Source organism: Punica granatum, chromosome 4 (genome assembly GCF_007655135.1).
Source record: "Punica granatum isolate Tunisia-2019 chromosome 4, ASM765513v2, whole genome shotgun sequence".
In the NCBI taxonomy this organism is placed as follows: Eukaryota; Viridiplantae; Streptophyta; class Magnoliopsida; order Myrtales; family Lythraceae; genus Punica; species Punica granatum.
Window position 1 is genome coordinate 39292771 of NC_045130.1, and position 27082 is coordinate 39319852.

General features: G+C 37.2%; 2 protein-coding genes across 2 annotated transcripts; both read left to right on the forward strand.

Moving 5' to 3' along the window:
* Positions 1-21021: 21021 nt before the first annotated feature.
* LOC116205463 (transcription factor TCP9-like) lies at positions 21022-22379 on the forward strand. The gene has a single exon (XM_031538081.1). It carries the CDS (start codon positions 21302-21304, stop codon positions 22256-22258), a length of 957 nt encoding a protein of 318 aa, XP_031393941.1. The 5' UTR covers positions 21022-21301; the 3' UTR covers positions 22259-22379.
* A 3284-nt stretch (positions 22380-25663) lies between these two features.
* LOC116206102 (peroxidase 66) lies at positions 25664-27081 on the forward strand. Its single transcript, XM_031538871.1, has 3 exons — positions 25664-25981; positions 26087-26275; positions 26383-27081. The coding sequence occupies exons 1-3, from the start codon at positions 25754-25756 to the stop codon at positions 26944-26946; spliced, it is 981 nt and encodes a 326-aa protein (XP_031394731.1). The 5' UTR covers positions 25664-25753; the 3' UTR covers positions 26947-27081.
* Position 27082: the final 1 nt, after the last annotated feature.

Sequence of the window (27082 nt, forward strand, 5' to 3'; positions counted from 1 at the left end):
ATTCATCACATCATCAACTTCTTCAAACACAATCTCAACACCTCCTCTTCCCCGCCTCGTTGGATCCGATCCTCACAGGTGCCGGACGGAAAAACTCGTCCGTGATTTAGAATTGCCAAATAGTCCATCTCCGATGGCTTCCCCTTGCCCAGGAGAGCGAGGCCTCGGCTTCTCTTCAGTGCCGAAGGGCAGGTTAGGACAACCAGAATTTAGTTATCCTCCATCGTCAGAGTCCTGCATTCCTCCTCATCGTCATGATGAGCTTCTGGAAGGCGACCGTCCGAATTGCTTCTGGTAGCTGCAATGGAGCCTCAGTCGTTTTCGTTAGCTAGGAAGGGTTAATTATATATATATATATATATATATATATATATATTTTAATATTCATTCGTTTTCGGCTTTTTCTTCAATTGATGACATCTACTTTCCGCATTCTTCAATTGGCATTTACCTAATTGAATGAATATAAAGATAGTAGTTTGTGTAATAATCAATCAAGATAGAGGAAAATTGAAACTAATAATAAACTTCTTTATTTATATGTAAAAAAATTTTGAGCTCTTAATTGTCAGTAGATAATCACTTTCTAAAGATTAAACTAATTAATATGTCATATAGTATAAAAGTTAACACTTCTTCCCCCTTATCATAATTTGAATTTTCAATATTTCTAAATGCAAAACCATAATCCCAATGTAATAGATTGTAAAGTGACCCACCAATTTTAAATAAACGAACTTTACTAATATTTTAGGGTTTAAAATTCATTGTTAAAAGCATCTCGCGGTTATGACAAAGCCAAATCCAACTAAAGATTAGCCTTAGTCAATTAAGATTGTAGGAAAAAAGAAAATACGTAACAACAAAAATTTGGAAATCCTGAAGTCTCACCACCCTGAAATTACAATTTTTCCTCTTCCTAGATGGTTTTCGAGTCGTTTCAAGGTTAAAAATCAGAAAAAGAAAAACCAGACTGAAAATAACGGATCCCACGAAATAACCCTGCGGTGCCCCTGCTAGTTCCACGGGGCGCAACGGAAGCGAAAAGGAACAGAAATTCAAAATTTCATACCCGTGAAACTAATTCCAAGACCTACTAGAAGAGTAAGAGTAAATAAAAGCGTACCTGGAATATTTAAAGTTGTCGACCGAGCGTCCCACGCGTGACGCCTCTACTGGTATCCACACCGACTTTGTCGACGAGTTTTCAAGATCAGCGGTGCTAGCGACCAACACTCGAAAGAAACACCCCGATGCGACACCCGAAATTTATTAGACTAGTAGGATTAATTCAAATTGAACAATTCAACTTGAATTTCCTTACACTTATACACGTATACCCATATACATGTATATATATATATATCTCTTATATCTAAACATGCATGTTGCCCTTTTTATAAGCAATATGGGGAAGACAAAATCAAAGCCCCACCGATGTGGGATTAAGGAGAATCAAGGCTCCAAGTGACATGTGTAAGTCTAGGTGACATCATTTAATTAGTCCATGTGTATAGCTAAGTGTTATCATACAATTGGCCCATGTTTCTTTCTATAATTGGTTCCAAGTGGTTCCATAAAAATAACCACTTAGCACACCATTAAATCTAATAAATCGGGTTTAATTAATCGGCAAATTTAATCTCATTAAATATCCGATTAATCGGTCGCACCATAAATCATCTAATCTTTATTAGACAATTTTGTTGTTTCAAAATATCTCGTCAAGTTAGTCGTAGTGTGTGACCCTGTAGGTTCCCAATTACGTTGATAGTAATATCGAAATCTCTATTTTAATATTACAAACAGTGAGCGGCATCTAGCAATGCATCACTGTTACTCAAGTAATCGGAAAGTCAATTTCTCGACGAACCTCGTGACCTACGTTACCGTGTAATATAATCCCTTTGTCCTCTATATCTCTATTGAGCCCAAGGCATGGTCGATGACATCCTTGTATGGCTCAATATCTCTTTTTCTTGGTTTACCGGGTAAGTCTATCAGAACAAATGAGCTCGATATCGCTATATCGACTCATTTGGGTATGCATACACTTTTAGACTTAACCACCAAGTGGCCGTGAGATATCGCTCCCGTTTCGTAGGAGGGACAAATCCTATCTTGGTTACTCACATTCCTCTCCATGCTCTGTGATATACCCAATAACTGTCTTTATAACCATCCTGTTACAGTGGCGTTTGACAGTATCAAAGTATATGACATTACATGTAGGAATCTATGGTGACCTCAAGTCAAAGGACCATTACACTATAGTCACTTTGAGATATGCTAATGACAGTCACGTAACAACCCATGTAGCAATCTCATGGCGGATCAGTCCTATACACATTACTCTTAATTTATACATGTGGTGTGATTTGATATCTCCATATCCATGACCTATGAGACTTGGTCATCAATCAACACTCACACTAGTCTAACCGTATTATCGTTGTCCTAATTAACGATAATACTTTGACTATGGACATTTAGGAATAATGTTCATTAATTATAGGATCTCACAATCAAGTCACACTTGATGCCTATTGAACCTACTATTCCAAGGACATTATTGTGTAAAATCATATTTAGCGCAATCTACACAATAACAGATATGCCTCGTAATATAATGAAATAGATATCATATTACAGAACTGATTATAGATTGCCTCTAGGGCATACACCAATTCCCAACAATCTCCCACTTGCACTAGAGCCAATCTGGCATCTGTCTAATGCCAATAGATCTAGTGTGAGCCTCGTGCTTGCGCTGCACAAGAGGCTTCGTAAGTGGATCTGCGAGATTCTCATCTGTTGGTATTCTGCATATCTTCACATCTCCTCTGTCGATGATCTCGCGAATGAGATGGAAGCGTCTGAGTATATGTTTGGATCGCTGGTGAGACCTGGGTTCCTTAGCTTGCGCAATGGCTCCATTGTTGTCACAATAGAGATCCACTGGGTCTACGATGCTAGGAACCACAGCAAGTTCTGTCATGAATTTCTTGATCCAAACGGCCTCTTTTGCAGCGTTAGAGGCAGCAATATACTCGGCCTCTGTGGTAGAATCGGCTACTGTCTCCTGTTTGGAACTCTTCCAACTCACAGCACCTCCATTCAGGCAGAACACATACCCTGACTGCGATCTACTGTCGTCCTTATCGGTCTGGAAACTAGCATCGGTGTAACCTCTTACAACGAGCTCTTCTTCGCCTCCATATACCAAAAACATCTCCTTAGTCCTTCGTAAGTACTTAAGGATGTTCTTTACTGCAATGCAGTGTCTTTCACCTGGATCTGATTGGTATCGACTCGTCATACTCAAAGCATACGAGACATCTGATCGAGTGCATAACATAGCATACATGATGGATCCAATAGCTGACGCATATGGAATCCTATTCATGCGGTCCCTCTCCTCTCGAGTAGAAGGACACTGAGCCTTCGAAAGGCTTATGCCATGTAACATAGGCAGCGACCCTTTCTTAGAATCCTGCATGCTAAATCGCCGAAGCACTTTATCTATGTATGCACTCTGACTTAAGCCAAGCAGTCTCCTGGATCTATCTCTATAGATCCTGATACCTAGCACGTAGGTAGCTTCGCCTAAGTCCTTCATAGAGAAACACCTTCCCAACCAAGTCTTCACAGACTGTAGGGAAGGAATGTCATTTCCAATCAGAAGTATGTCGTCTACATACAACACCAGGAAGATTACTACACTCCCACTAACCTTCTTGTAAACACAGGGTTCATCTTCATTCTTGATGAAACCAAACTCTTTGATTGCATCATCAAAACGAAGATTCCAGCTCCTAGAAGCTTGCTTCAGTCCATAAATAGACCGTTGTAGCTTACAAACCTTTCCGGCACAATGTGGATCGACAAAACCCTCAGGTTGTGTCATAAACACATCCTCGAGGAGCTTCCCGTTCAGGAAAGCAGTTTTGACATCCATTTGCCAGATCTCATAATCATAATAAGCTGCAATTGCAAGCAAGATCCTGATGGATTTAAGCAAAGCTACCGGGGAAAAGGTTTCGTCATAGTCAACACCATGAACTTGTCTGAAACCTTTTGCCACAAGTCGGCCCTTAAAGGTAATCACATTACCGTCCATGTCAATCTTCTTCTTGAAGACCCACTTACACCCAATGGGTTTTGCCCCTTCAGGTGGATCTACCAAAGTCCATACTTGGTTAGTGTACATGGACTCCATCTCAGATCTCATGGCCACCAGCCATTTCTCAGAGTCAGAGCCTATTACGGCTTCCGCATAGGTTGTAGGCTCATCATTATCTATGAGCAATACGTCATTATCTTGAGTCACGAGAAATCCATATCTCTCGGGCTCATGACGTATCCTACCAGACCTACGAGGCTCCTGTGTCACTTGTGCAGAAGATTGTGCCACAACAACTTGTGGTACTTGTTCTGTAACATCGCCCGTCGATTGGTCAATGTCATTTTGTGGTAGAACTTCCCCAAGTTCTAATTTCCTCCCACTAGTTCCTTTGGAGAGAAACTCTTTCTCAAGGAATACCGCAGTTCGAGCGACAAACACTTTGCCCTCGATGGGATTATAGAAATAGTATCCTCGAGTTTCCTTAGGATACCCCACAAAGTAACATTTGTCCGATTTAGGGCCAAGCTTATCCGAAGATAATCTCTTCACATAAGCTTCGCAACCCCATATCTTTAGAAAAGACATCTTGGGACGCTTCCCATACCACATCTCATATGGTGTCCTTTCAACTGATTTCGACGGAGCATTGTTTAATATGAGAGCAGCTGTCTGTAGAGCATATCCCCAGAAGGAGTCAGGTAAGTTTGCATGACTCATCAAAGATCGAACCATATCTAATAAAGTTCGATTCCTCCTCTCAGCTACACCATTCCATTGTGGTGTTCCAGGTGGAGTCAGTTGAGATAAAATCCCACACTGTTTAAGATAGTCAGCGAACTCATAGCTCAAATATTCACCTCCTCGATCTGATCGAAGAACTTTAATGCTCTTACCCAACTGATTCTCCACTTCATTCTTAAATTCTTTGAACTTTTCAAAGGATTCAGATTTGTGTTTCATCAAAAACACATATCCAAATCTACTGAAATCATCAGTAAATGTAATAAAGTAGAGATACCCACCTCTAGCAAGCTTGTTCACTGGTCCACATACATCGGTATGTATGAGAGCCAAAAGATCACTAGCTCACTCACCTTTTCCGGTAAAAGGGGCCTTAGTCATTTTCCCCATTAAGCAAGGTTCGCATGTCTCGATCGATTCTAAATCAAACGAGTCCAGTAATCCATCCTTATGGAGTCTAGAGATGCGATTCTCGCTAATATGGCCTAAACGACAATGCCAGAGGTAAGTCGGGTTCGAATCATTAGATTTGAGCCGTTTGGTTTCCACATTATAAATAGGCGTATCTAGATCAAGAACATACAGACCATTACTTAAATGTGCACTGCCATAATATACATTATTCATGTACATAGAACAACACTTGTTCTTGATAGTGAAACAAAATCCCTTCTTGTCCAAACAAGAAACAGATATTATGTTTCTACTAATAGCAGGTACATAATAACAGTCGTTAAGATCTAATACAAGCCCAGTAGGCAAAACTAGGTGATAAGTCCCTACAGTTAATGTAGCAACTCTTGCTCCATTTCCAACTCGTAGGTCCACCTCGCCCTTTGTCAACGATCTACTGTCCTTTAGGTCCTGCATATTTCCACAAATATGAGCACTACATCCGGTATCTAATACCCAAGATGTAGAAGTAGTAGATACATTAATCTCTATAACATGGATACCTGAAGTGGAAGTCTCACTTCCCTTCTTCTTCTTCAACTCTTCCAGGTATATCTTACAATTCCGCTTCCAATGTCCAGTGTTGCCACAATGGAAGCAGTAATCATTCTTCGCCACCTTGGCTTTAGGCTTCAACGCACCCAAGTCAAAATTGGATGCACCTTTAGCCTTCTTGCCTTTACTCTTGCTCTTGCCCTTTCTTTTGGTCCCTTGGACCATTAGAACGGACGTCCCCTTGCTGATATCATGCTCAGCTGTTCTCAACATGCTAAGCAGTTCAGGCAATGGTTTATTGTAGTCATTCATATTATAGCTCATAATGAACTGACTATAACTGCTGGGCAGCGACTGTAGGACTAAATCTGTGGCCAACTCTTGACCAAGAGGAAATCCCAGTCTTCCCAGAGTCTCAACGTACCCAATCATCTTGAGTACATGAAGACCCACCGGGCTACCCTCAATCAACCTTGCCTGAAAAAGTGCTTTAGAGATCTCGAATCTCTCATGTCGGGCCTGCTCTTGATAGAGCTGCCTGAGATGCACGATCATATCGTACGCCTTCATGTTCTCGTGTTGCTTCTGAAGCTCCGAGTCCATGGTGACTAACATGAGACATCCGACGTTTACGGCATCATCATGATGCTTACTATAAGCATCTTTCTCAGCTTGGGGGGCATCGTCAGGCGGTGGCGCAAGAAGAGGTTGCTCTAAGACATATAGTTTCTTTTCTTGGGTGAGAACAATTCTCAAGTTTCGATACCAACCAAGGAAATTATTCCCTGACAGTTTGTCCTTATCAAGGACGGATCGCAAACAGAAAGTACTAGAAGTGCTCCCTGCCATGGTAACTACCATAGAAATATACAAAATAAGTATTATGACACAACAATATTTAATGAGGACTTTATAAATATTGCTCCCACTATTTATATCAAATCAATGACCCTCAACATTGATTCAGAGAATATCATTCTCATAGTAGCTCAAGATCCATATCTCACCAAGCTCTGAGTCAGCAAGGGCTGATTCACCCAGAACTGGCTATTTAGGTAGGGAACTCACTTTCCCAATTGCATCACATGCAACTCTTGATTAGTTGGGTGAATAACTCCTTATTCAAATCTATCTTATAGATCGATGCCCAACTACATGCCTCTGAACTCCTAATCCTATTAGGCTTGCTCAGTTAAGTCCGACCCACTGGTAAACACAACGTCTTACTAGGATAGATAAGGGCATCCTGCGAAGGCAAGGTCTACACACTCATCGATCTTGGTCTTGACGAGCGTTACACGGTGGAAGGATATGGACTTAATATTTTGAGGGATTTGATTAACATTTAATCGATCTCACTATACACTATTATGTAACTATTACATAATAGTCCACACGTATAACTATTATACTAACAAAACTAGGACATAGTCCATGTCTAACAGTCATGCACCGCAAATATCAAACATAATCATACCAGTACCAAGCATAAAATCATATTTTATGCTATTATCTACTCAGATTCTAACTAGCTAGGCTCTGATACCAATTGCTAGTTCCACGGGGCGCAACGGAAGCGAAAAGGAACAGAAATTCAAAATTTCATACCCGTGAAACTAATTCCAAGACCTACTAGAAGAGTAAGAGTAAATAAAAGCGTACCTGGAATATTTAAAGTTGTCGACCGAGCGTCCCACGCGTGACGCCTCTACTGGTATCCACACCGACTTTGTCGACGAGTTTTCGAGATCAGCGGTGCTAGCGACCGACACTCGAAAGAAACACCCCGATGCGACACCCGAAATTTATTAGACTAGTAGGATTAATTCAAATTGAACAATTCAACTTGAATTTCCTTACACTTATACACGTATACCCATATACATGTATATATATATATATATCTCTTATATCTAAACATGCATGTTGCCCCTTTTATAAGCAATATGGGGAAGACAAAATCAAAGCCCCACCGATGTGGGATTAAGGAGAATCAAGGCTCCAAGTGACATGTGTAAGTCTAGGTGACATCATTTAATTAGTCCATGTGTATAGCTAAGTGTTATCATACAATTGGCCCATGTTTCTTTCTATAATTGGTTCCAAGTGGTTCCATAAAAATAACCACTTAGCACACCATTAAATCTAATAAATCGGGTCTAATTAATCGGCAAATTTAATCTCATTAAATATCCGATTAATCGGTCGCACCATAAATCATCTAATCTTTATTAGACAATTTTGTTGTTTCAAAATATCTCGTCAAGTTAGTCGTAGTGTGTGACCCTGTAGGTTCCCAATTACGTTGATAGTAATATCGAAATCTCTATTTTAATATTACAAACAGTGAGCGGCATCTAGCAATGCATCACTGTTACTCAAGTAATCGGAAAGTCAATTTCTCGACGAACCTCGTGACCTACGTTACCGTGTAATATAATCCCTTTGTCCTCTATATCTCTATTGAGCCCAAGGCATGGTCGATGACATCCTTGTATGGCTCAATATCTCTTTTTCTTGGTTTACCGGGTAAGTCTATCAGAACAAATGAGCTCGATATCGCTATATCGACTCATTTGGGTATGCATACACTTTTAGACTTAACCACCAAGTGGCCGTGAGATATCGCTCCCGTTTCGTAGGAGGGACAAATCCTATCTTGGTTACTCACATTCCTCTCCATGCTCTGTGATATACCCAATAACTGTCTTTATAACCATCCTGTTACAGTGGCGTTTGACAGTATCAAAGTATATGACATTACATGTAGGAATCTATGGTGACCTCAAGTCAAAGGACCATTACACTATAGTCACTTTGAGATATGCTAATGACAGTCACGTAACAACCCATGTAGCAATCTCATGGTGGGTCAGTCCAATACACATTACTCTTAATGTATACATGTGGTGTGATTTGATATCTCCATATCCATGACCTATGAGACTTGGTCATCAATCAACACTCACACTAGTCTAACCGTATTATCGTTGTCCTAATTAACGATAATACTTTGACTATGGACATTTAGGAATAATGTTCATTAATTATAGGATCTCACAATCAAGTCACACTTGATGCCTATTGAACCTACTATTCCAAGGACATTATTGTGTAAAATCATATTTAGCGCAATCTACACAATAACAGATATGCCTCGTAATATAATGAAATAGATATCATATTACAGAACTGATTATAGATTGCCTCTAGGGCATACACCAATTCCCAACAGCCCCAACATGCCCGAAATTGAACATATAAATTTTAAAATACGTACTCTCACTTATATTCTTAATTTCGGCTTGTCATTTTTTATGGTTAAAATGTCTGATCTTTATCAAATTGTTGGACCTGTTATCGTTAGATTGTTTTCGGCTTCTTATTTTGTTCAAGCATTTAGTTTATATTTAGTAAAAATGTCAGATGATCAGATATAGATGTGTAAATGTTCTTTTATAAGTATCAAAATGATAAGTTGTCTTTTGCAAGATGTTGACCCTATTTTAATTAATTTTATATTTAAAATATGATAAATTTAAAATTCTTTTAGAGAATATAAGGGAAAAAAAGATAAGAACAAAAAATAATTCAAAGTTTGTAAAAAAAAATTAAAATAAGGAAAGAAAAGTGTAGAAAGGAAAATGAGAATGAGGGACACGTGTTTATATAATTAGAGCGGATACCTTTCCGGTCCACACCAGTCTCTCTCGCCAAAGCTAAGTCAAACCATCTCCAGCTTCTCCACTAGAATTCTCCGACTCCACAGCCTCCATCCATGGCGGGTGCCAAAAACAATTCGGACGCCGTCCATCCAGAAGTTCATCATGAAAATGAGGATGAATGCAGGACTCCGATGTCGAAGGAGAATCGCATTCCGGTTGTCCTGACCTGCCCACCGGCACCGAAGAGAAGTCGAGACCTCACTCTCGCATGGAAGAGGAAGCTGTTGGAGCAAGAGGTCTTGGAAATCCTGAATTATGGACGAGGTTTTTCATCTGGCATCGACGAGGATCGGATCCACCTAGGTGCCCGAGAGGTGAAACCGAAGTTGGGTTCGAAGAAGTTGATGTGATAAATAAGATTGGTGGGGCTTTGATGATTATGTTAGTTATTTTATTTAATAACAATTTCATGATGGATGTTTGGGTAAGAAAGAGGGAGTTGTGATTAATGACCAGTGGTTTCATATGTGTTTTATATGATATAATATAATAATAATAATAATTATTATTATTATTATTATTATCTGTTATCTCATTTAATTTCACTGACTAAGAGAAGGATTTCTATACCATAAAAGGTCTGCTTGGCAAGAAGAGAAGAGATAGAAATGGTGTCCGATTCTTCCTACGAAACGAAACGAGAGATGTTGGAGTGGAACAGTAAAAAGGAATAGATCTAGAGGTACATAATAAGTGGGAGTTAAGGGAATTGTCTGCAGGAAATCTAAAGCTAGGGCACGTCGTGAACGGACCATTTTGGCCTGAGAGTCATCAGAGAAGCTGAGAACAGCTAGCTAGCGAGGGTATTCCACACAATTGTGCTTTTGCGGGGTGAAAAGATAGCTAACTAAAAGGAGTATTTTTTTTTCTTTTTTTCCTCTCCCTTAATTCTTTTACCCTTTGGGCCGGGATATGGAGAAGATCGTCGAGGAGCTCGATCTGAAGGAATGGAGCAATGAAAGACGAGGAAGCAAAAGAGAAGAGAGAGGGGACCGAGCTCATCAAGATATGTAGAAAAGGAATTGGAGAAGAGAGACTCTGCATGCATGCATGCACTGCCGACGGAGGCTATAGGCTATCTATCGTAGTGATAATTGCAATGGAGGAGTTAATTAGAGGAAATTATAAACAACTAAATGGATATATATATATATATATATATATATATATATATATATATATATATTGGAACTCCCCGGTGGATATCTAAGTAGGAGGCTCTGCAGCTTAATTGCGTCTTCCTCTCTTCATTGTTGGAAAAAATTAGGGCGCGAGGTTTACATTGTTCGTCCTTATCCCTCTTCCTAGCTAGATCTCCATCCATGCATAAGCATAATATATATAAACACACACACACAGATATATATATAATGATGTGACTGATGGAAGTGAAAAAAGAAAGATTGAGAATGTTCGTGGAACAATAATTGATCAATTCATTCATACATGCACGTGAATGTGCAATCTACCCTTTTTGTCTATTCAGAAAAATTCTTTCTTTTCCCATTCACTTATTATGGCAGCGGCCGAAAATTAGGAGCTGAATTGCAGTTTCTTTCTGTAATAGTAAGTTTTAGTTTAGGTTCATGGAGTTATTACAATTTATTTATGGTGGTCGTCCGAATTCAGAGGCAGTTGCCAATTTTTATGATTTAATTTTCTTTTTTCCTTTTCCCATACTTTGGTCGGAATTTTAGGAAAACATGTAATGTATTTATTTATATATCTACCATTAAAAAAGGGAAAAAATTAATGCGTTCAACTTTCTATTTTCAAAAAATTCAGTTACATGATCAACGTGAGTTGATTTAAGCGATTTGATACTTGTTTCGCTTAAGAAAGATTTCGGATTTGAATACTTGTGAATGCAGAAAATCATCGCTAAGAAGACTTTACCTCCTACTGAGCTGACCCGGTTCGACTGGATTAGCCGGGCCCAATTAGACTTCCGAATACCAGGGTTCGACACCGAAAAAAAAAATTCAGTTACATGATTCTATCAAAATAATGTATAGCCATAAGTTTAAATGGTGATATTTTAAATTATCATCCCCACGCTTATGAGTACCCACTTATAAATTTTTATTTATCCTAATCAATTTTTCTTCCTGAAAAAAAGTCTTTTTTTTTAACATCACCTCTACTTTATACGTTTGACGTTGATTAAGTAGGAGGTTTCAAAAACTTGAAATTATGAAAATTAAACTACACTAGGAGAAAAATTAAAATTCGTGGATAAATTGCACAGTGCAGGTACAAATTAAAAGAATGTATTTCCCACGCAATTGTTTTACTAAATTAGAACCCTTTCTTAATTATATCATTATCACTAATTTTATATCCGAGCATTGCACGGATTCGTTTTCATATAATCATATACCATTTATTGTTGCAATTATTTAATTTTGAAACACAAATTTTCTAATTAAAAATTAATAAAAAAAATTCAATCATTAATTATAATTTCAAATATTCATCTTAGCAAAATTTTGTTAAACATTAGAATAACTTAATTATTTTTTTGCCACATAGCAAGCTAATTATTATAATAATATTTGAAACTATTCATTTCAATTGAATGCATCATCTTATTTTTGTTAACTATCAATATAAATTGAGAAATATTAAGTTTAATAATTAGATAAAACTTCATTTCGCTCATTTTTTAAAAAAACTTTTATGAGATTATTTTTTAAATTTATTTTTATTGGATTTATGAGTTTAAGCTTATAGTGCTATATCATAATATTTTTCATTTATAAGATCATAACATTTTTGAATAATTATATTTTTATTTATTAGCTTAAAACATTTATGTATCATTTTCATAAAAATTATTTTGAATTTTAAAAAACATGTTGGCTTCTTAATACTGTAAAATATTTTTAATAATTAATTTCAAGTTTCATACTATACTTAAATAATAAAATTAGAGTAATTTTGCATGGTTAATATATATTTTCCAACAAATAGTCCCAATTTGTAAGCATCATATTATATATTTATTTAATAGTAAGTATATTAGAGAGATTTGTTGTAAATGAATCCTTATGATAAGTTCATATATATTTACCCATTTTTAAAATTTGTAAATCTTGTGACATCCTTGTTTAATTTGGCTCCACATGGAGATTGATGATGCAATTTTTTTTTTCCTTATCTGATGATCAGTCTTAGCTGCGACCACGTCGTGGATGATTAATGATCAAATCTGATAGGTATCAATTGCATATGTTCAATGAATTCTGCTCCACAGTATGATATGATGCGTATGTAATAGCAGAGTATTGTTCATAAGTTGTGTAATTTCCCGAGCTGGCCTGGGGCGAGCCACGCCACCGCCCCTTTCTCTTCCTCCCCTCTCTATCACTCTAACGTTCTTCTCTGTGTTTTTTTATTTTTTGAATTTTTCATTGTTGAAATTATTTTCCAGTTTTTGAAAACAATAAATTTAAAATTTTTGGCCGGAAAAGTAACCATTGGTGCATTTTGCTTCTTTTTAATTAGGTCGGGATGTATAATGTAAAATTTTAAAGGTCATGGGGCACATTGCTATTAGGCCCAAAAATTGGGTAACAAATCGTATTTTACTCTTATTTTGATAATTTAAATTAATAAAAGTTTTTAGAGTATGTGTAATGCTGCACAAGGCAGGAGTATCAACTCTATATTATATACTAGTCTTATGTCACGTGCATTGCACGGTAATTTTTTAAACGGCTATCTACTATTATTTTTTATATTTATCATATTAAAATTGTAATTTTGAAAAAGGATCTTGAGAGATGTAGAATATAAAAAATTATTGTATGATGATATTTCTCAATTAACATATTGGTCACGAATTATCTTTGTATAAATCTAATCAGAATATATAAGCAAGTATTTATTTAAGTATAAAGTTTATAATTTTTATTAATAATCATAATAAATTAGTCATTATAGCCAACAAAAATTAGACTAATTAATAAAGATTGTCATTGTCACTATAACTATAAAATTATTTTTTCCATACTTTTAGTTATTACATGAGATTCATATCTAATAATTATATATTAGCGTTCATTTTATTTATGTCATCAAAGATGATTATAGAATGAACTTAAGTAAGTATATATCTGAAATCCTAAAATCCTATTAAATGAATAATTGTAAAGTGGAATCTTAAATTTTGTTTTATTTTGTTGGTTCATAAAATTAGCTATGTCTCAATTGTTAGGTTCTACTTTTATACCTATAATTTTATTTTCCTTGGGAAGTACTTTAAATTAACTTTCATAAATTTTATTTGGAATAGACATATGCTTTCTGTTAATATAAAATTTTGTGGTAAACAAAAATATTATATTGTATTTCATTGTTTATTTACTTTGTAGAATTTGACATTTTTATTACTTCATTACTTATAAGTTTCATTAAAATGAAAAAATTGTTGGTACTCATTTTTTTTCCGTTTGGGAGTACATTATAGTTTCATTCTTAATAGCCATTTGTTTAAAGATTTTTCAATTTTGGAATAAATGTAGTATAAGAATAGAATATTGCTACTGAAAAATTCAAAAGTAAACTAAAAAGGTTATTGGAAATGGCTGTCTAGAAATATTAGAATATCATTTTAAAATAAAATGAAATGGCTAAAAGTACATGACATCACTATTGTAAAATGTAAATATTTCCACTAAAAAATCATGAACCAAAATTACATGAAATGACTATTGGAAAATATAAACTAGAAAATTCAAAAGCGTATGCATATAGTTGCTAATATTTCAGTGGTGTTTTTAATTTGCAAATTATATATAAAATAAATGTTCAGAAGGTCAAAATATTGTAAGCCTCAACTTAAATTATTGATATAGAGTATATGATTTTCATTTTGATCAGCATGGTAAATGATTGTAAAATTCCTTTTCTAGAAAGAAATGAATATGATAATATATGAGATAAATGCAACTAATCAAAGAATAAGAAAATGAATACAATAATACATATCTTAATTTTCTATTGAAAATCTTATGAATAACACAAAGAAAATGAATTGCTTACCTGAAAAATGCTAAAAATGATAAGATTTTCTAATTGTTGAAAAAGAATTAAATAGTGATAAAAATTATTTAAGAGACTATAAAAATAGTAATGGTGAAATTATATGACATTAATGCATTAGTGATGAATATAATTTTTTTAATATGTAAAGCTCGTGAAATTTTTTTTTCTTAATATGTCATATGTAAATTTTCAAAAATTGTACTTTGACATTTGGCCAAACCTACATATACTAAATATATCTTGTCGTATAACGAAAAGAAATGAACAAGTATTTTTTATTTTACAAAGAAAAGAAAACACCTATTTTTTCTGTATGATTTCATTATTTTGTTTTTTTTTTTTCAAAATGTATATAAGTAAGGGTATCATTTATCTAAACAATACTATTTTTCTTAAAATATAATATTTAAAATCAAATTTACGGAATTAACCTAAATGTCATTAACAATTTCATCAGTTTATTTTATATAAAATTTCAAAAATTGTACTTTGACATTTGTGCCAAACCTAAATATATTAAATATATCTTGTCTTATAATGAAAAGAGATGAGCAAATAAAATTTTTTTTTACAATGAAAAGAAAACACATATATTTTTTTATATAATTTCATTATTTTATATTTTTTTCGAAATGTATACGTATTTACATTTCATATAAGTAAGGGTATCAATTATCTAAACAATATAGGAATAATATTTTAAAATCAAATTTACGGAATTAACCTAAATGTCATTAATAATTTCATCAGTTTATTTGCTTCAAATTCTATTAAATGTTGCATTTAGTGTATCTAAGTGTATCAAATATATATACGTATATATTACTATCCCTACAAATAAATTTTTTTAGTTACTTTATGGAAATTGACCTAAATATTGTATATGCATTTATCTTTATCATCCTTTTAATTAGACTGGAATCAAGTTTATTCATATGCTAATTTTTCTGCCATGATTTTCAAAAAAAAAACAAAAAACAAAAAAAACAAGTTTGCCCGTGTATGCATAGGATTACGTCTTAGAATTTTTTCAATAACTTTCAAATGTACTATACACACTATCAACATAATTTATATATATATGAATATATTTCATCTACATATTCAATCTAAAAGTAAACTATTAAGTATAATATTTCAAGCAAATAGTAAATTCATTCAATTGAAAATTTTTAGAATTAAGTTTTAAATTTCATAGAATCATAAGAAAAAAAAGTTACATAATTTTAATTAGACAAAATTACTAATTTTTTTTATTGTATATGTATTCACAATTCTTCCTCCACTTATTACATTGTAGTCAAGTTCACAAATAGATATAGAATGTACACTTTAGATATATATCCACATTATGCAATATGGGCGAAAATTACTAATAATTTTTTCCCTTGACGTTCCTTTTTTTTTTTTTAATTACCATGGGTTGTAATTTCTTGTTAACAGACGATACTAACATGGGTCTAATCAATGCTCCCAATTGTGGAGATTCAGTATATTTGGTTTAGAAACTGAAATAAATTAAATAAATAAAAGAAAAATTAGAATTAAACGGAAAAGGGGAAGAGTTATGAGGAAAGAGAGACAATAATTAGAAGAATTTTTAAGATAAAAAAAAAAGGTGCGTTGAAAGAGACGGGGAAGGATGAATTTATAAAACAAATCCTTTCTAATAGCTACTCTTTTTTTTATTAATAAGATAAGATAAGATGAAGGATACTTCTCGGAAATCTCAAGACTAATAAAAAGCTTCTCGCTTTCATAGTAGGGTTAATTTACAACATATTGAGTTAAATGAACGTGTAGTATTTTCAAGTAAAATTACTCGATCTGAAATAATTTACTTTTTTTGTATAATTTAATTGTTGAGTTTATAAATAAATTACTTGGAGTATTTTAAAAATTATAGGCATACGTCAGCGACCTATTAGTTGACTACTGCATGTATCATATATTTATTTTGAGTATATGTATTGTAGAATTTTTCCTTAGAATAGAAGTATAGATATATCATGAGGCCGGACACCATTAATTTAATTAATGGATCTCCCTTCCATTCTTTGAGGCCAATTTTCTTATTTCTCTTCTTTATTTTTTAGTACACATGCATCATGCATGATCCAAAATTTTGTATATTGTCGGTTAATTTGCTTTCATGCAGGATCGATTACAAGGATGCAAGAGGAGGGATGCATTGACTATATATACTAAGTATTACTTATTCAATCTGAATGACTAATAATCAATTACAATATTTATAAGTGAGAATCTATGATTAATGTCAATTTATCATTTAGGTGCATTGATTGGATGTAACTCAGCAAAGTAGTTGAGTAATCCGCACTCAATAGTCACTTAGATGCATGGGGCATAACCTCAGACAAATAAGTCGGTGGGCGAGATCATATTGTCGGTGGGCGAGATCATATTGTCGGCGGGGGCCCTGGAAGCCCATGCATTTTGATGCTCAGCAGTATTGGGCCCAAAGGCCAGCTCAAGGCCCACGGGCTTAATGTAATCCGGTGTTAGCCCATGGTCTGACAGGGCATTGCCGATACTCCCACAAATGCCCTCTTCGTGCCATCTCCTTGACCCGTCGGGGTCTCCCTCATCGTGGTCATGGGCATCACCTAGTTCGGTAACTACATGGAAGCCGGCAGCATATCCAGTTTTTGATATCGCAGATTATTCTTTCCTTTATTTTTCAGGCTGGAGAGGAACCTGCAGTTACGTCACCTCCGATGACGGGCTTCGTCAACACCACCCTCCAGGGGTGGAATCTTCCTCAAGAAAGGATATATGCAGAAATTATTCTTACATGCTTTTGATATAAATGGAGCTTGGTTTCGAATTTGGATATCCTATATAACCGTCACGACTCGAAAGACTCAAGCAAATTTGCATTCATATGGCGGACGGTAGATATGGGATATATATGAATAGCTTGGGGTAGAGAGATCATCTATGTTGCAACAATGAATGCAAAATGACCATTGACATCTGATTATTTTTAATCTACGAGCCTCGTACATCGCAATTAACTTAATTGATTAATTTATTAAAGAGGGCTAGAAGAAAGAAAGTGTCGATTAGATGGCCGGAAAAGGCAAAATTAGTGGTTGATTATCAAATTCTAACCACTAATTAATTACAACGGAGAAATACATATCCCACTAGAAATATAGGACCCGACCCACTACGTGTAAACCATGGGGACCCATGTGCTTAGGCCCGAAGCAATCCTATCCGTTCATCTCTCCTTCACAGTCTATAATCCTTCTCCATATATATAAAAGAGAAAACCGTCAAATATATTCTGAAAGATGAACTTTACATTAAATGTAACCTCAAATTATTTCACATCTTATAAAACCTTGGTCTTTATAAAGCACACGTGAGATGCCCTTCCATTTGACTTCCGTTAAGAAATGGATGGAATCGTTGAACGTGACAGTTTTTTATTATATCTTGCCTTTTTTATATTTTTTCTCACTTCCATTTTTTATATTTCTTCATTTTATTTTGTTTTAAACAATTGAAAACTGAAAATAAATAAATAAATAACAATTAATTAGAGAATTCTGGAAACGAGAGAGAGAGAAAGAGAGATGATGGTTTGTGGGGAGATCGGTGGGCGATACACCGCCGATTAGCAGTGCAGCCAACGATGCCGAAGGCATCGGAGGCCTGCGACGAGGTCGCCTTCAGGGAGCAGTGGCCGTCGCGGCGCCCCAACCGCGGATCTGCCCCTACTCTCTCTCTAAACTTAGGTGTTATTATTACTGAAATCATTAGGAGAAGAAATTGCTTGGATTGGGGTGGGGAGTATTCTTCCTTGGGGCTGTGGAAAGCTTCCTTCCTCAACCGATTGAGTTTGTCTCAAATGTACCTTGGCTCACTTTTTACATCACTTTCACCCTTGACCGCCTAAATGTGTATCGAATTTACCCTTTCGTTAACCTCTGTCACAAAATGGATGGAAAATGCTGATGTGTCATTATTTTATTATTTCTTGTTTCTTTTGTTCTTTTTCATATTGCTATTTCTTTATAGATATTTCTTTCCTTACTTTTTATGCGATTTAAAATAAAAGAAGAGGAATCGATCTTGAAAAAAAGAGAGAGACACCAGGTTATGTGGAGAGGATAGGTGGATGGGGGCTCCTCGCAACCGACCACCGACCCCCAGGCAACCTCGCCAAAGGCTTCCCACGGCAAGGTTGGCAGTTGCCGGTGTTGGTGCCACACCTCTAATCTGCCCCCCTTTTTTCTCTCTTTGAATCAAAATCGGTGTGACACCAATTTACCGAACATGGTTTCCATGGCCAACTTCTTCCATGAGGAGACCGCCAATGGTTAATATTTTCCTGCACAACACCATTCATCCATTCAGCAAAAAAAAACTCAAGACCAGGCATCGAATTAAGCCATACAACTTCCATCTAAGAATTTTCAGATGAATGATCGAAAAACTAGAGCTTAAGTTCCTTCATGATTGTTGCTGTGGGAGCTCGCAATCGGCCACTGCTTCTCCCCCTAGTCGATCCCGATTTGGTCCCTCTCTCTCCAATTGCACCAAGAAGATGGAAAACAAATAGAATCTTAGATATAGTTGAAACTAAACCCACCAATTCACAGAAATGGTTGGTGTTCTAAAAAATTCCTCAAATTTTCAGTACCACAATCACATTAAATAAATAAATACATAAATTATACAAGAAGAACCCAAAAAGATAAAATGCTAATTGTGTGTTTGGTTTTTGAATTGAGATTTTAACTCAACTTAATTTTGGGGAATAAGAAAAGATAAAAAATAATTATTACAAATGTAGAAAAATATATGGATGTGTGAGAATATATATATGTAAATTAAATAAAAAATTTATTATTAAAATTGATTATAAAAAGTTTAAAAAATATGAATGAGGTAGTATTATTAAAAGAAAGATAAAGACAAAACAATAATGATTGTAATATTGAATTTGTGGAAGAATAGAGTTGAGTTGAGTTGAGTTGAGTTGAGTAATATTTAAATTCTAAAACCAAACAAGCTATTAGCTATCTGGAGTTATTGTTGTTCTCGACTTCATCGATGATGTGGAAGATTAAGGAGATCTCAAGGGAAGGGTCACGGCCATACTATTGAACTCCCTCATCGTCCTTCTTTATTTTATCCTATAGAATTAAGAAAATAAATAAATAATTCTAGACTATTTAGCAAGGCAAGGGATCGGCAGTGTAAGCACCACCGCTGACCACTACCCTCCCAAGTCGACCTTGCCGGGAGCTTTCGACGCTTGCGGCAAGGCAGCCTAGGGGCGATGCCGAACGGGTTGCCCCCACCGCTGATCCGTCCCCTTCTCTCTTGTTCGAAAGAGAGAGAGAGGGGTAGATCTGCAATGAGGGCAACCTCACCGCCACCTCTCCCCCCCAAGCAACCTTGCTGGAGGCTCCCGAAGCTTTTGGTGAAGCCCACTGCGGGGTTGTGGGTGGCAAGGGTGCCCCGTAGCCGGTCTACCCCAACGCAGACCCACCACTCTCGATTCCATAATAGAGAGAGAGAGATTTTCTAATTCTTTATATTTTTTACAGAAAAAATAATGCATAAATGTTAAAGAATAAAAAAAAATCATAAAATATATTTAAAAGGTGGTTTTTTATATTGTTTTCCGTCTAATTTTTAATGGAAATTGACAAGAGGATTCATTTGATGTACAAAAAGACCTAGTTAACGTACATTAAGGTGATCGAGGGCAAAAGTGATATAAAAAATTGGTCGAGATGCATTTGAGACAAATTTCATATCCCAAGAACCAATTTGCTAGTTTACTCTTAGGAGATGTTGGGGGAGCAATGGAGATATAATGTAATGGCGACACGACAGAGAAGAATGGAGCAGGGGAAATCAAGCAAAAAAGCAGTGCAGCAGGGCAAAGGGTAGCACGAAAATCATATAATATATGATCGGTAGTCGGCGGGGGTGCAACCAATGCCAATCTGCCTCCCTCTCTCTCTTCAAATCAAGTCAAGCTAATCTTCTAGACGATGGATTTCCGGCTGTGTTCGGTTAGTCTCCGGGACTGTGTGAAGGGGAGGGACTGAAATTGACAAGAAAGAGAGTCAAGGGGAGAGAGCGTCGGGGTGAAAGAGTGAGAAAGAAACATGATAGGTTAAATCGACATTAATCATTGCTCCATGGATCTGGGAGATTCTATTGGGCTGTGTAAAGGTCGACTATTGTTGAGCAAAATAAAAAAAAAAAATTTGACATAAAAGGATTCTGTCTGTTTTTTAACGAGAGATTGACGGTAAGGCTTCCGACACATATGTTTCTACTCTTAAGGAATTATGTGATGTAAAATATAATTCTAGATGATAAAATTTATCTTACATGTATAAACCATTGGTGCCCCGAGCGGGCCCGCCATCAAAATCTGATCTTCCGACAGAACGAGGACAAGTGGGGGGCCCTAATCCATCCTAGGGTTTGCTCTTTCCCCATCTATGATATGATATATGATTTGTTCCACCCCGATTAATTCCTCCAATAGCATAATTTCCCCCCTTACTCTTTCTGGAAATCCCATATTGTAGTTTACTGTTCTTGGTGCTTTGTGGGTTTCCTCGAATCTCTGTTTGGCTTCGATCAAATCATCGATTTTTTCAGGAAGCTTAATCTTGTTGGGGTTCGTGGGTAGGTCTTGTTTCTCTTGGTCATGAAGTCGGAGAATCAGAACCAAAGCGTTGCTGCAGAAGAAGATGATGGGGTTATAAACATAAACAAGGTCGATCAAAGAACCGGCGCCGAGATTGTCTCTGATGGTCGGCCGGATGATCCCCTGAAGGAGGAGTCAGCCAGCAGCTACCTGGAGCCCAAAGGCGGAGGCTTTTTTCCGATTGGTGGGCCGGCGCAGGTTTTCCTCGCGCCGGAGACACAGAGATCAGTTGCAAAGAGGCCTTCGAACTCGAAGGACCGCCACATGAAGGTGGAGGGCCGGGGGAGGAGGGTCCGAATGCCTGCCGCCTGTGCTGCCAGGATCTTCCAGCTGACCCGAGAGCTCGGCCACCGGAATGACGGAGAGACCATCAAGTGGCTCCTTGACCACGCCGAGCCTGCCATTGTCAAGGCCACCGGCACCGGCACCGTCCCTGCAATAGCAGTCTCTGTAGGTGGGGCCCTCAAGATCCCAACCTCGACACCGGCAAATCCTTCCGGAGACGTGAACAGGAAGAAGCGGGGACACAAGATGGCAGTGAACAGTGACTTCATCGACGTAGGCCAGGCTGGCGCTGCCCCACTAGCGTACAGCCGAGGGTCCGTGTGGCCAGTTTTGAGCCCACCCAGCATGTCACTGGTGCCGCAAGGAGTCTCGGCACACCCACAATTCCTGCCCCTGGCGCCAGTGCCAGCGGCAGCCCAGCCGATGTTCGGGGTGATGGGGAGGCCGATATCAAGCTTTATGGCAGCCATGGAGGGTGGGGTCTCGAGCGTGATGCCACCGAGCTCGAGCTCGAATGCGGAATCAACCGCTTCTCCGAGCAGCACGAGTACGAATACAGACACTTCCACTACTAATACTTCTACCACGACCACGATAACAACGCAGTTGCTGAGGGATTTTTCTATGGAGGTTTACGAGAAGAAGGAACTTCAGTTCTTCGGGAGTGCTTAGGTTCGTCACAAGTTCCATGTTCATAGTCTTTAGACGGTCAGCTCATCAGTACTATTAGACTATTAGTAGTGACACTGACCGTGTTGTGCAGTTTGTTCAAGAACGGGACTGTTTGATTGTTCATGGCTTCTCCGCCGACTTTTGACTCAGCTCGTCTTTGACCCCATTCTTCTGGGATTTTCGTTCAATGAAAATTCATTAGGGATTGTCTTTCTACAAATTCAGAATGATAATCTCTCGCCCTGGTGGTTGGCTATGGCCGCATCCACCGCAGGGCGTATAGGCTGATGAAAGTCCTATTGACGATGAGCTCCTTGAAGGGGAAGGTGGGGAGGGTTAAAACATAGAAAGGAAAACAAATCTCAGTTTACTATCAATTTGATCCCTGAAAAATTATTTAGCCAATAATTTATTTCCTAAAGAATTGTTGTCACCAAAATAGTTCTTAAATTTCGCTTTCATCTATCAAAATAGCCCAACCGTTATAGCCCAAATGAGCTCGGTGACCGTCGGAGGTTTCAAGACCGACGACGACCTTGCTGGTACGGGAAGTTCTCTGTGGTGGAGCCCCTCCTCTGGTTCCTTAATTATTTTTTTCCTTAATTTCTTTTATCAGAATCGACTAAAACGTGGTTTTGCTTATTTTAAATTATCCAATGATAGCCTTAGTTCACGTGTACGCTCACGTTATATTTTCGTAGCATCCTTTAGCAGTTAGATCTTTTTTGTAGACGAAAGAGAAATTGAAAACACTATTATGGTGACAAAATCTTTTAAAATTATATTTAATTAATTTTTTAAGATCAAATTGATATTAAATTTACCAATATGAATTGATTTAATCGATTCAACGTTTATTTCTTTAATATTTTGGATTAGAGTTTGTAAATAGAAAAAATTTATACTAAGAGGATTTTGTCCCATTAATGGATCGATTCAACTTAAATTGAAATAGTCAGGATTTTTTGAACTTCTTAATACCAACTTAAAAAAAAAAAAAGAAGAAGAAGAAGAAGGGAGAATGGATATTAGATTCAAGAGAAGGGAGAAAGAAATAATAAAAAGTGGCCTTTTTATTTATTCTTTTTTTGGGTAAATAACAAAAGTTACTTTTTGTGTTTGGCACGTACGGAAGGCGAAACGAAACATGGGCATGGGGGGAGGTGAGGTGGGGGTCCCAGCAAGACAATAATCTACTGCTCTGACAATTGGCCCCAGCTAGTCCTCACGTGGTCGGTCCAGGTGTCTCCAGAGGAGCGGCCGCAGATGTTAGGGCTATAGACTAGGGCTGTCGGTCTCCTCTCCCAATGCTGAAACGTGGCTCATCCCTCGGCGGGATTTTCTCTTCTGGGGCCCACTTTGCCAACTTGCAGACATGTGTAATTTACATTTCTAGGTTATATTTTCGATGTTCGGGACGAAAATCCAGTCAAACTGTTCCGTATGCCTACTTTACCAAGTTTGAATCTTACACAAAATTTTCCACGCGAAAAAAGGATCAAAATTTCTTGAGCTTTCATAAATTATTATCTAATCAAGGTCTTCCTCCCTGTTTCAGCTGATATTATTAGAGTAAATTGATAAATTGATCATTCAGAAATACATGTTACATCAAATCTAATCTCAAGAAAGTTTTTATATCAAATTGAACCTTGAGAGATTAAGTGTACATCAAATATGACCTCAAGAAATTTTTTACATCAAATTGAATCTTGAAAGATTAAGTGTACATCAAATCCGATCTCAAGAAATTTTTTACATCAGATTAAACCTTGAGGGATTAAGTGTGCATCAAATTGAACCTCGAGATATTAAATATACATCAAATCCGAACTCAAGAAATTTTTTACATCAAATTAAACATTGAGAGATTAAGTGTATCTCAAATTCAACATTCCGTCAAAATGTCGTCTAAAAATGGATAGAGAAATATGATCTGGCATTAAACGGCTGATGTGACATTGTTGATTGTTTTCTTTCATTTTTTTTTATTATTCTCCATTTTCTGTATGCCTTAAAAAAAGTATTTCCTACAATTTGCTCACTTTTTAGTCAAAGGCGAAAAAAATTCCTCCTCTCGATGCGTCCTCCTCAATCGCTGGTGCTCTCGGAGAGATCACGGTAACAATAATTGGCAAGTCTACGTTGAGAGCATCAGCGATTGAGAAGGACGCGTCGGGAGGAGGAAGTATTTCCCGCATCCGACTGAAAAGTGAGGGAACTGTAGGAAATACTTTTTAAAGCCATACAGAAATGAGAAATAAAAAAAATGGAAGAAAATAATCAAACAATGCCATATCAGCCGTTGAATGTCGGATCGAATTTTTCCATCCATTTTTTTAGGGCATTTTGATGGAAGGTTGAATTTGATGTACACATAATCTCTCAAGGTTTAATTTGATGTAAAAAATTTCTTGAGGTTGGATTTAATATATACTTAATCTCTCAAGGTTCAATTTAATGTAAATAATTTCTTGAGGTCGGATTTGATGTACATTTAATCTCTTAAGGTTCAATTTGATGTACATTTAATCTCTCAAGGTTCATTTTGATGTAAAAAATTTATTGAGGTCGGATTTAATGTACACTTAATCTCTCAAGGTTTAATTTGATGTAAAAAATTTCTTGAGCTCATATTTGATGTAACATACATTTTTGGAGGACCAATTTGTCAGTTTACTCATATTATTATGGAACATGAAACTAAGCTCAAGGGACGTCGCTATTGCTGAGCAGAAATTAAGAAATGGGCCTAGTCCAATCAAAGCCCAAGATGTGGGCCGATTAACGGGCCTTCTGAGGCCCAAAAAGCTGCCAGCGACGATTGCGTGCTAGCAGAAATAGTACATAGTATGTAACCGAAAAAAAAAAAGAAATAGTACATAGTACATAGTACACGGGTGTACTTACTTCCTCGATGCCTCACCAACCGAGCAACTCAGACACTCCAACTCGATAGATATAAGCCAACCAACGGGATAAGCTCCTAGCATTTGGCTTCAAGAAGACTGCCTAATGACTGATTAATTAGGATGCATGCAGACGTGGATTATACCAAAAGAAAAATCGCGGTTTCTGATTATAAGAAAGGAAGGGACATTGATTAATTAGAGTACACTCTTGTCTATCAATTTACCGCTCCCGAACCAAAGACTTGGCATGAGAATAAGTTGTCCGTTAAAGCATTTGGAAAAATGGAAAGAAACTTCAGGAAAGATGGGAGTACGAACATGTGTTATCTTTGCTTAGGGGCGGAATCTTGGTCTCAAAGGACATCCATTAGCTCTACACAGCTGCTGCTTTTCGTATCTCCTTCCATCCATGGAGTAACTTCAAAGCATGTAATACGACCATTCAAATTAAAATGTATAGATAATTCCCCCGTCGGTCGCTTGTATATACCAAAGTCTTGCCATCAGAATTTCATCACTCGCCTCTCCTCGGCATTCCTCTCCTTTCTTATATGATTATATCTTTCAAGGTTAGGTTAAGATCATGGCTCTTTCAGTGCCCAAAGCTCTTCCCGGAGTGACCTTATTAGTGCTTCAGCTTCTCCTAGCTATTGTTGCCTTGTCAAGAGCTTCACTCAATGTCCATCACTACGATCAAGCATGTCCTAGAGCCGAGGAGATCATCTTGGAGACGGTTCGGAAAGCTACGAGGAATGACCCTAAAGTCCCAGCTCGCCTCCTTAGGATGTTCTTCCACGACTGTTTCATAAGGGTACGAAGAAACACTTTCCTTCTCAAATAATCATCCGACATCCCAATGTACCATTTTCCAAGGCTTCCAGTTTCATAGATACTGATTATATGATTACATGGACAGGGATGTGATGCATCATTATTACTGGATTCAACCCCGGGAAACCAAGCTGAGAAGGACGGCCCTCCCAACATCTCCGTTCGGGCATTCTACGTTATCGATGAAGCCAAGGCCAAACTCGAAATGGCATGTCCTGGAACAGTCTCCTGCGCTGACATCATTGCCATTGCAGCAAGAGATGTAGTCTCTATGGTAAAGTTCCGGAAAAAGAATAGATTTATATTACCATCTGCTGTGAAGGAATGCAATAACATTCTCGCACCATAAAAAAATTTTCATTCCTCTGTCGTCTTGTTCAGACGGGAGGGCCATACTGGGAGGTCCTCAAAGGGCGAAAAGACGGAAGAGTATCAAAAGCTTCTGAGACCATAAACTTGCCGGCTCCAACCTTCAACGTGAGTCAACTCATTCAAAGCTTTGCAAAGAGAGGTTTAGGGCTCAAGGAATTGGTTGCAGTCTCTGGCGGCCACACCCTGGGATTCTCACACTGCTCATCCTTCCAAGCTCGGATTCATAATTTCAGCTCAACACACGATACCGACCCCAGCATCAACCTCTCGTTTGCAAGAGAGCTGAAGAAGAAATGTCCAAAGCCGAATAAAGACAGGAATGCAGGACAGTTCTTGGACAGAACCGCGTCGACCTTTGACAATGATTACTATAGGAGGCTCATGGCAGGAGAAGGAGTGTTTGGATCCGATCAGGTGCTGGTTGGCGATCACAGGACTAAGTGGTTGGTTCAGTCATTTTCTGAAGACCAAGGACTGTTTTTTAAAGGGTTTGTTGCTTCGATGGTGAATCTCGGAAATGTTGGAGTAAAAGAGGAGGGAGAAGTGAGGAGGAAATGCCGGCTAGTGAACTGAGAGAGAGAGTTTTCTTCGTGATATGCAGTGACGAATAACCATGCGATAATTTCTTCTTTCTTTTCCGGAGATGTTATGTACTATTTATGTATGAATAAAATAAGATACCGGCCTGGTGACCAAACTACTTATTGAC

Coding starts and splice junctions, on each gene's coding strand:
- LOC116205463 (XM_031538081.1), top strand. CDS start 21,302: ATGAAGTCGGAGAATCAGAACCAAAGCGTTGCTGCAGAAGAAGATGAT.
- LOC116206102 (XM_031538871.1), top strand. CDS start 25,754: ATGGCTCTTTCAGTGCCCAAAGCTCTTCCCGGAGTGACCTTATTAGTG. Junction 25,982..26,086: donor TCCACGACTGTTTCATAAGG/GTACGAAGAAAC, acceptor TTACATGGACAG/GGATGTGATGCATCATTATT. Junction 26,276..26,382: donor CAAGAGATGTAGTCTCTATG/GTAAAGTTCCGG, acceptor CGTCTTGTTCAG/ACGGGAGGGCCATACTGGGA.